The sequence below is a fragment of the Populus nigra genome, chromosome 4 (genome assembly GCF_951802175.1).
Source record: "Populus nigra chromosome 4, ddPopNigr1.1, whole genome shotgun sequence".
In the NCBI taxonomy this organism is placed as follows: domain Eukaryota; kingdom Viridiplantae; phylum Streptophyta; class Magnoliopsida; order Malpighiales; family Salicaceae; genus Populus; species Populus nigra.
Window position 1 is genome coordinate 6,609,129 of NC_084855.1, and position 10,263 is coordinate 6,619,391.

General features: G+C 34.1%; 2 protein-coding genes across 3 annotated transcripts; one reads left to right on the plus strand and one right to left on the minus strand.

Annotated features, from left to right (window-relative positions):
* Positions 1 to 917: 917 nt before the first annotated feature.
* On the minus strand, positions 918 to 3,572 carry LOC133692544 (tRNA (carboxymethyluridine(34)-5-O)-methyltransferase). 2 transcript variants are annotated; one of them, XM_062113581.1, is made up of 3 exons: positions 3,422 to 3,572; positions 1,648 to 2,926; positions 918 to 1,359 (listed from the first exon to the last, which is right to left on the minus strand). In XM_062113581.1, exons 2-3 carry the CDS (start codon positions 2,889 to 2,891, stop codon positions 1,272 to 1,274), a joined length of 1,332 nt encoding a protein of 443 aa, XP_061969565.1. In that variant the 5' UTR covers positions 2,892 to 2,926; positions 3,422 to 3,572; the 3' UTR covers positions 918 to 1,271. The 2 variants fall into 2 exon arrangements, with proteins under 2 accessions (XP_061969565.1, XP_061969566.1); XM_062113582.1 differs by having other exon boundaries at positions 1,648 to 2,944; positions 3,422 to 3,502.
* Positions 3,573 to 6,410: 2,838 nt separating this feature from the next.
* LOC133690527 (uncharacterized) lies at positions 6,411 to 10,044 on the plus strand. Its single transcript, XM_062110755.1, has 12 exons — positions 6,411 to 6,671; positions 6,745 to 6,877; positions 6,976 to 7,049; positions 7,151 to 7,197; positions 7,301 to 7,451; positions 7,543 to 7,587; positions 7,660 to 7,864; positions 7,955 to 8,016; positions 8,123 to 8,223; positions 8,722 to 8,776; positions 8,844 to 8,891; positions 9,564 to 10,044. The coding sequence occupies exons 1-12, from the start codon at positions 6,467 to 6,469 to the stop codon at positions 9,740 to 9,742; spliced, it is 1,305 nt and encodes a 434-aa protein (XP_061966739.1). The 5' UTR covers positions 6,411 to 6,466; the 3' UTR covers positions 9,743 to 10,044.
* Positions 10,045 to 10,263: the final 219 nt, after the last annotated feature.

Here is a 10,263-nt window from a genome sequence, read left to right on the forward strand (position 1 = left end):
TTAGATTATTGAGGGTCGGATTAACTGTGAAATATGATATTGCATGGCCACTATAGCTGATCCATGGCCACTGAGATAGAAGGATTTCTCTTGCTTAGCTCATCATTGAAAAAAGTGAGGGTTTTTTGTTTGTTGCGAAGAGAATTTAATTTCAGGTTCCTAAGAATTATATATATATAGTGGAAATGCATTGATAACAGGTGGTAGTGTTTTTGATTAGGCAATTACAAATTACAAAGTAGTCCTAATTCATAGGTTGTCGGTAGTGGCCATATTTCCAACAAGTTTGATCCCATCCCATGTGATGTTTTGTTCAAGTTTAGCTGATTGCATTAAATTTACCTTGCTTGTTACTTCTAGCTTTTGATAAATATAATATTTCTTATCTTTTTTCTTTTCTTCTTTATAAAAAAAATAAATGAATCTTCTCATTCATCAAAAAATAAATTTACCTTTAGTTGATCCCTCGTGCTGTCTTTTTCATCATCTTCGAAATCAATCTGAAGCTGTTGGCCTAACTTATTATTATAGGGCCACTTTCTTCATATCTAGGCCATGCTCTCTCTCTCGATCTAACAACACCATTAATAGATTGCAGACAAGGAAAACCATGAAACATAGCATTTGCATTTGCAACTAGAGATGCTCGAGCGTGAAGCTTTCTGTAGTTTTTTTCATATAACTTGTACAAATCTGCTCACTATCATTCATGTACTAACCAACGCTTTTGACCCTGAAATCTGAAGAACTGATGAGGCATATCATAAAATAGCCATGATTTCCTTCAAAACTTCTCTACACATCTCCATAACTTTTATTTTCTCGGGCATTCGTTCAGGTAACCTTGTTTTTTCAATTGTCAACGTAACAAAGTAAGCTACATAAAGCATCAGAAATTACAATAAAGCATGCATCTATAACACAAGAAGAATGTAATGAGCTTCTATAACATTCCATTCACAATTCGTGTTCAAAAACGCAAAGGAGAAGGAAATTAAAAATAAAAACTGCTTTACCAGGGACAGCATGAAATTAGTACTCATGGTAAAGCTAAAGCATCATAAAATACAAGTTGACCGAGCAGTCACTCCCCTCTCCCTCCAACCCCTCAACACCTAATCCCACAAATGAACCCCAGCACCTTCATTAGTGCAGTGCGATGAATGGTCACCGTCACTGCCTCTTGTGGGTCACCTTCTTCAAAGGAGAGGACAAACCAACTCTTGTGATTAATTTCAAGCAATCCTTGATGTTTTCAGCAAGTTTCGTTCTCATAAAGTTTTCTGAAGAATGATACACCAGTTTGACTTGTCAAAAAATCGATCAACTACTACTGCATTGTTCATTCCAGAAACCAACCTGAAAAAAATGATGCAGCAGAAAACAACATAAAGAGTTTGTAAATCAAATAAACAAAAACATGATACAGAAGAGAGGTGGAGGATGTTAAACAAGATGACTTGCATATGCATACAAATTAGAGAAAAATGAGGACATCAACGGTTTGAATGGTTTACAAATCACATGTGAGATGTGTCAATATGATCAGAGAAGGGTGGATGGCCATAAAATATATCATTTATAACAAAAAAAAAACCATCCTAGGAGTAAAAATTAAAATAGAATACATAAAAAACATGCATTTACCTTTCAAGTTCACCTTCACTGAAGACATGGTAGTACCTGTTATATACCACAGCACCTTTTTTATCATCCTTCTTTGCCAGGCCATTTTCAAGAGCACATGCAGATGCACCACTGACTTCAGCACGGTGGTAAGGTAAGTGCCAAGGCACAAAATACTCCTGTTGATTTTGTACACTGCTATCATCTTTGGACGTTGAAGGCATAGTTCCCTTGAACTCATGGTTTAGACTCTCGGTATCTTTTTCATGCTCCTTTGAATTATTCTCGGTTTCAGGGATGCTTTCTAGTGTGATGGATGAAGGGTTTCGAATATGAGGACTACCTGGTCCTATCCACTCATCAACATACTCCTGTTGATTTTGTACACTTCTAACATCTTTAGATGTCGAAGGCGCAGTTCCCTTGAACTCGTGGTTTAGTCTCTCGGTATCTTTTTCATGCTCTTTTGAATTATTCTCGGTTTCAGGGATGCTTTCTAGTGTGATGGATGAAGGGCTTCGAATACGAGGACTGCCTGGTCCTATCCACTCATCAACATACTTTTGGTTAAGGGGAGTCCATTTTGTAACCAATGATCGATCCTCCTGTTCTACAGCCCACACAGTTATTAGAATCAGACCACCCTTTTTGACAGCTCGGACTAATTCATCTATTGCCCTCTTCCTCCTGTTCTCTGTACTCAGGTGATGTAACACTGCTATAGATATTGCCGCGTCACCAAAACCAGTTCGGTAAGGAAGATTTACTGCATCTGCAACAAGAACTTCATGACCTCTGTCTGCACAAATTTTGATAAGTGGTCCACTTATATCACATCCTACAAAAGTGCAATCCGGATTAAACCCCAAGTACTTCCCATTTCCACATCCTGCATCCAACACAAGAGATCCTGAGGGCAAGGAGTTCAAAAAGTCTGCAACTTTTGGCCACTTGGCAAACCTGGTGGAACTAAAATGAGGTGCAATGGCATCATAAACACGATGCACATAATTCTTTTCTATTTCAGGGGTGGACTGTACACTTGACGATGAACCTGTCTCTTCTTCAACTAATGGCAGGGGTTGAACATGAGATTCTCCATCAGATGCAAGAGCACGCAAACTAGAAAAGCCCTTTACTTTGATTCCTCTCATGGGTTTAAAAATTCCAGGATGGCAGACCCCACGAAATACAAAATTGGGTAGACTGAAGGCCTCCCAGGTCGCTTCAGTGAATCTATATGATCTCAGAAAGCAAAAGACCATCACCTCAAAACACACATTTTAAAAGAGACAGTATCCTGCACGAGGCCAAAAAACTACATGAAGATGATTGAAAAGTAACAATTAGTTAAACATCGATTAGACAGGCGCATGAACGGCAGTTCTTTAAATGTATCAAGCTGCATTTTCTTCACACAAAGACCTCTCAGCTAATTTTGCGTTTTTGGCAAAATAAAATAAAATAAAATTGTTACTTCTTTAAATAAATTACAGACAAGCCTAACAAAAACAATTAGATTCCTAAGATCCATTCATCTTATCAAGAACAGAACAGAGAAATCAAAAATCAAAAATCTTAAATCAGACTAAGCAATTCATTTCCAAGTGAATCATATGTTAAAGGTCTCATTAACTCTATAATAAATCAAAACTTCAGCCATAGTTAAAATCTAGGAATTTAGGGGAAGCTAAAAGTTGGTCTCTGAACAAATTGGACTATCATTATATGTACATATAAGAGAAAATAGATAGGCATAAATGATAATAAGTTCATTGAGATATAAAGAGGTTACCTGATTGAACGGATATGGCGTCTTCGAGGAATATTATTTGCAGTAATCATTTTGAGGGTTAGGGTTTTCGAGAGTGAAGGACCGAAGGAGTATGTTTACTTTGGGTTAAACGACTTTTTTGGCCCCTATACTGTTGTAATTCTGTCGTTCCAGACCCTTATGTTTTCGAGTTACTAATGCATCCCTTGTACCTCGTGATGTGGACCTTTCATCCAACTCAAACGTACGTTAATATTGTCTGAATGTTCCCATCAGCCAATAAAATTGAGGACTTTGTTTCTATTTCTTATCTTTTTAGGTTTTCCTAGTTTGCATTGGTGTTTTCGTTATAAAAAAGGCTTCAAATTTTTTAAAATTTTAAAATATAATATCTAAATTATCATACTTTAAAAATCTTGACCCAACTATTTATTTATACTGAGTTTTTAAATTAAATAATGTGAAAATTATCTTAACATGATCATATTTACTGGATAAATCTACAAAAAAAAACCATGTTCACTCTAATTACCATAAAAATACAACTTAGATTATGAACTCTATTGGGTTTAATTAATTTTTTATTTTAAAATAAGATAAAAAAATAAAAATAAAATTACAATCAATCTAATACTAAATGATAAAATTATTTAAAAATTCAACATTAAAGGATAATATTAAAAAAAATAAAAAAAAACACCAAAAAAACTTGTAACCCAAGTTATTGACTCTACTATGCTAAACTAATTTTTTTTTTTATAATATGATTAAACTATAAAATTGATTTACAGTCAACTCAGTGATAAATAATAAAATCAATTAAAAATCTAATATTAAAAGTGAAATAAAAAAAATAAAGAAGAAAAACAAAAAACCAATTAAAAAAGATAAACAAAAAAAAACTCATGAATTATGCTAGGCTTACCAAGAAAGGATAGGCGTGTGGGTCAAGATAAACTCGCTTATTTAAGCTTATATATCCACCTTTAAAAAAAAAAAATTATACCAAACGTTATTTTCACTCGTTAATTACTAAGTTACAATACAAAGTTGTTAATCAAACAACTCATATATATATATATATATAAAACATGTCCATATTTACAGTAAATGACTTTCAGTTTATTTAGTTTTTGTTAATAAGTGCTTCATTGACAACTTGAATTGATAAGGGTCTGGATCGATAAAGTTAAAACAGTAGAGGGACTGAAAGGGTCATATTACCTTTGACTTCAATACATTTGGTTACGAAGACGACAGGCCTGTGATGTGCGAGTTTAACTCGTCAACCTATGACCGTTGGATTGGAGATTTGTGACTTCAGCAGCTCGTCCATCATCCATGTCGGTGATCCCTCACCACGTGTGGCCTTCAGGTCTTTAGGCAAGCCTTGGTCTGGGCCTTCAGTTATAAAAAAAGGTTTAGCTCGATATACAAAGAAATATAATTTTCAATTAGGTCTGTAATATAGTCGTAGATTTTTATCATATCCCTCTGTCCTTGTCTGTTAATAAATTATAACTTTCTAAAAAAAATAAATCCTGTATAAATTTGCATTTTTTTTTGCAATAAAGGGAATTTTTTATATATATATATATAAAAACTCTTCATGCCCATGCTCGTCATGCAGAACAGAAAATAATTTTTCTTTTTCTTTTTTAGTTTTCTTATCTTTTCAATGAAAAATTAAAAAATCATATCGATAACTTGGATTTTATGAATGATTAGGCTGGGTTTACTCATAATACCCCGTTTGGGGTCTATATTTGCATAGCCCATGATTTTCCAAGATGAAAATTTTGTCCTGAATATATACAGTATTAATTAAAAAAATCATTAATCTATTTATTTTCAGAATTTAGTTAATTTTTATACCCAAATTAACATTTCGGTGTATTTTTCTCTTTTCTTTTACTTTTCTTTTTAATCTTGCAATTTGAGGGCTTGAGTAGAGGCTAATTAGATTAAAATTATAAAGGAATGAAAACAAATTAAAAAATAGATGACTAAAATGAAACATAAGATGGGTGGTGTCTTAGAATTTGTTTTGCAAAATGTTCACCTTAGTCCTCATTCTTTACCAATTATAAGAATTGAATTCCTCTAATCTTTGAAGTTTCAACACGAAAATTAATTTTGGTTCAAAACTTTATTTTATTTTTTAGTCTCTGGTCTGGGAGAGGAAAATAAAAGTCACTAAATTTCGATAGTAGAGAGGGAGAAATAACAATAACACTGATTTTAACTACTAAAATAGTTGATTTTTGTATCAAATAGTTATATATAATTAAAAAAAAGATTTAATTTGGGGTTTTTTTTTAAAGTGCCTAAAAAAATATATATGAACTTGTAGAAATTTTTTGTTTCTGGTTGATTTTGAATTATTGGGTATTTTTTTTTCTAGACCACCAACTAGTTTAACAAAATTCTTAAGATGATTTTTTAAGTATTTTGTGTAAAAATTGGATTGGAAATGAGTTTTTAAATAAAAAAAACATTTAGCCTCAATTTTGTAGGCACATTATGCTCTGAATCTTGAAAAAGTCAAATGACACGTCATTTAACTATTTTTTCTCAAAACTATGGGGGTGAAGTCATGCTGTCAGGGAAAAAAAAATTTAAATGCCTTTTTATCATAATAAATTTTTAATTTAGATCATTTAATTTTTTTAATTTAGACTCTTTTAAATAATAATAATTTTTTATATATTAAATTTTTTTTGAATATATTATTTTAATTCATTTATAATTTTTTTATGTTTATATAAATACAAAATATTTATTTTTTTAATAATATTTTTAATAGGTGTAACTTTATATAATATTTATAACTTTTTTGTTAGGAAAAAAATATTTAATCTGGAGTAGAGCAATGTTGAAAAGACTATTATTTAGATAAGAGATTGTTTGTTTTCAAAAAAATTTAAATTTTTTAAATTTTTTTATATTTAAAATTATTTTGATATATTAATACAAAAATAATTTTAAAAAATAAAATAGATTTAGCATTTTCTGTTCATTAGCTCCAGTCCCGGAACCCCTTTCAGAGGGTTTTACAAACAGACGATGTTGCCCTCTTCACTCAAGTTATCAAGAGTAGCGACGGCCACCGTGGCTCGAACAGCCCGGTTGGGACTCACCTCCATCAAACTATCTTCATCATCGCCATATAGATTGATCCATGATGGAATCATCAAAAGCCCAAATGCAAACCCAGTTGCTCTTCAAATGATTGACTACGCTCTATCTCTTGCCAAATCTAAAAAATCAGGTTTCGTTTACATTTCTACATAATTTCTCTCTCTTTCTTGATTCCCCTTTTCACTTATGGATTGATTATGCAGATGAATCGCATGCCCAAGCTATGTTAGTCCTAGAGCAGTGCCTCTCTTCTCAATCCAGTGAAAACCAAGATGTTGTTACCCATAATTCAAAGGGAATGGTCCTGCTTGCTATGTCTAGCTTATTATCTGCAAGGTCTTTCATTTGTCCCCTTTTTCTATTTAACTTGGTTTTATAATATTGATTTTGCGTGTTGGAAATGTTATATTGATTTTTAATCTGGTGTTATTTAGAGAAAGGTATGATGATGCAATGGAAAAACTGCAAAATATTCAAGATTTAATACACTCTCATTTGGATGTTAGAGGTGGGTAATTGTGACTTCTATCTGTATTTCTTTCTCTTACAATTAACATTGGCTTGCTGCGTTTTGGTTATGCAATGGAAATGCCGTTGTTTTTGTTATAGTTGCTGCAATGGAAGCTCATGTTGGGCTCAATTTAGAGATGGGGAATGTAAGTTTCTTTTAAGACTATATTTTTTTATGTATTTTACAATAACCCAGTTTTCTATTTAGGAGATAAAAAATTTATCCGGAGATGGTTCCCCCTTATATAGGATGATACTTCATCAGTGCTGGCAGATAAATGCTTAGAACTCTTAGGAAAAGTTGAATTAAAAAATAGTGATGAGGGCTCTGAGGTTGCAAGTGCTCGGGCTAAAGCAATCAAAGGGCTAGCTGAGCTTGTCCAAGGCAATCTTGAATCAGGTTCACGTAAAACCATTTCTACATTTTAGTTAATCTATTTGTTGTTGTTCTCGTTTGTTTCATTGTTGAATTCTGGGCTGTGTCTGTACAGCTGAACCATTCTTCCAAGGATTTCTGGACAATAAAGGCTGCATTGGTGAGCATCACTTTGGTTTTAAGAAATTTTATTAGACAATTGCAGACTGCATTTTGATATCCTGGTGTATAGGAAATGCTGCTTTATCATATGGAGAATTCTTGCATGCCACGAGAAACTTTTCACTGGCAAAGGACTTCTACCAGAAGGTTATTCAAGAGGTGGCTAAAAAAAAAGACTTTACAGATGTCCGTGCCCTGGCAGCTTGTAATATGGCTTCAGAGGAAGTTCTGCTTGCAGCTACCTGTGCTTTGGGACAGCTTGAGGTGCACATGGGGTATGCTTAGAGTTATTTTTATGCCCTTAATTGACCATTTCCTTTTTATCGCTGTCTTTTCATTCCATTTAAAACTTATTTTCGTTTCAGGAACTTTGGCAATGCAGAAGAGACATTGACTAGTGCACTAAACAGAGCCGAGCAACTTTTTGGTGTGCTATTTTGAATTTGTACTTTTAATTGCATTTAATTTTGAACTTTTTGGAGTTTATCTAAGGATCTATCAGAAATCTCTATGGTTTTATTGTTGTCATGTAGGCTCTCGTCATCCCAAGGTTGGTGTAGTTTTAACCTGCCTGGCTCTCATGTTCCAGCATAAAGCAAAACAAGAGCACTCAAGTTCTCTTTTAATACAAGAGGTCAGAACCTTACCTTAATCATAGAAGTACTGTCCGAATTTTAAAATTTCAATCTCTATCCTTCACTTTATTACCTCACCATCAGTTAACCTTCATGGTTTAAAATTATAACTTGGTTGATTTTGGATCATTGATCTCATCTAGCAAGTTAGAGTTCAAGTATATTTTGGATCTAGGGACCATCATGGTAGAATATTATTTGTTTTGGCAAAGGTTATGAGGCATTACCCTGTAGAAATCAAACTATAGATAGATAGATAAGATAGGTAGTGTCAGATTAATTTTCCTTTGTTTCATTGAGAACCTCACTTTAGTCTCTTGATCATTTCTCCTTTTCTTGAGGGAAAAAAAGAAGAAAAGAATTCAGTGTCATGTTCATTTGTTGATTGAAGTGGTCACGTACAACATTGTATAACATCAGCTTGATGTGGTCAAGTCACTGTAACTTATTTGTGTTTTCACTCTTTTGCTATGGTATGGGTCATAAATCATTGACAGGGTCTTTATAGAAGGGCAATAGAGTTGCTGAAAGCTCCACCTCTGGACTTAGAAGGTATATGAAGTTGATTTTTTTTCCCTCTCATGCAACTACAGTACTCATTTTGTTTTTGATTGCGCAGTTAATAGAACAATGAGAAGTAGGATGGATATCATTGCTCTTGCAAGAGGTACGGTTGACTATTTAACTGCTTAGATATGCATTTTGATGTTCTTTTGGTATTGATATGAATACCGTGCCAATTGTCCTAGTTAACCATTTTATCAAGCCTGTCCTTGTTCACTTCTCTGAAGCCTTGAATGTTGTGGCCTCTGCTGTGAATCCTGTCCCTAAACAACCATTCAGGCATCATTATACCTTGTTACCTTGACTTGGGTTTTGTGGTTGTAAGGCGGATAGGTGTTCTAAGTTTGTGTGTAAATTCTGGAGGTGGTTTTGTTATCTGCTTGGATTGTAGAATGCTTCAAGAGTGTTTTGTGCACGGGATGGACAATATCTGATGTCTGGAAGTGTAATTAGCTAGGAGGTTAAATTTGGAGATAACCACAATTTTAGTGTTTCTATGAGCTCCTCTTTTTCCAATACGAGTTCTCGTGCTTTTCTGAACTATCAATCAAGTGCATTTGTTCCATAAATACCATTTTGATTACTAGCGTGACAGTATTTTCTTGAGAAGGGTTTAAGAACAAAAGCACTTGTTGATGGTTTAAAATTACAAGAAAAAGATTAAAATATGGGAAAGCAAATGAACCCAAATAGAAATTTTGATAAAATACAGGCACCAGATTGTGATTTTATCTGTTCTGTGGTTGTTGCATCCCTTTAATGGTCAATTCTGTAGGTGGCTATGCAGAAACACTTTGCATTCAAGAGAACAGAAAGGGTGAAGGAGAGAAAATGAAAAGGTGGGCAGAGGCTGCATGGAGAAACCGCAGCTTGTCACTATCTGAGGCTCTGAAAATCTCAGATTCTTCCAAAAGAATGCCTGTGGTAGATGCCCGAATTTGCAGAGCTTTGTAGTTTCACTTTCAGCAAAAACAGTTCAACGATGATATGAGGTACACCACGAGGATACGTGAGAAGCTGCTCCAAAGGCACAAATGCATCACCTCCATGTTGGGCATGAATGCGCCTTCCATGTCATTTACTCTTGTCTCTGAGATATCCACAAAGCCTTGCACATGATGCATCAGCTCGTTAAACAATCCCAAGCGATATTTGTTAGGATTGTTGTACATCGGCAATGTATGAGATTTCCTTTCTTTTTCTATACCTTTGTAAATAAAGGATGTGAAGACTGAAGAAATCTTTTGTTCTGTGGAGATTAAGGTCTACAGTGATCGTCGTGGCCATGGAGTGTGATGCCAGAATATGGTGTATGGTGTACTTTTTAAGCTTTTAACTAGTTTGATTCTGGTCCCCCGATGGCCGTTCAATTGCAGCACGTAGACCTCTTTGAGCTGTCATAACCGCATTGTATTGGGTGACCTGATTTTTGTGAGCTAAGACTTGGAAGGAGGAAAGACTTGAACTGAAAATGA

What these genes read in the sequence shown, in the direction of transcription:
- LOC133692544 (XM_062113581.1), bottom strand. Translation starts at nt 2,891, where the DNA reads ATGGTCTTTTGCTTTCTGAGATCATATAGATTCACTGAAGCGACCTGG. An exon ending in AGTGAAGGTGAACTTGAAAG is followed by an intron (nt 1,360 to 1,647) that starts GTAAATGCATGT and finishes CATTTTTTTCAG; the next exon opens with GTTGGTTTCTGGAATGAACA.
- LOC133690527 (XM_062110755.1), top strand. Translation starts at nt 6,467, where the DNA reads ATGTTGCCCTCTTCACTCAAGTTATCAAGAGTAGCGACGGCCACCGTG. An exon ending in CAGAGCCGAGCAACTTTTTG is followed by an intron (nt 8,017 to 8,122) that starts GTGTGCTATTTT and finishes GTTGTCATGTAG; the next exon opens with GCTCTCGTCATCCCAAGGTT. An exon ending in TCCACCTCTGGACTTAGAAG is followed by an intron (nt 8,777 to 8,843) that starts GTATATGAAGTT and finishes TTGATTGCGCAG; the next exon opens with TTAATAGAACAATGAGAAGT.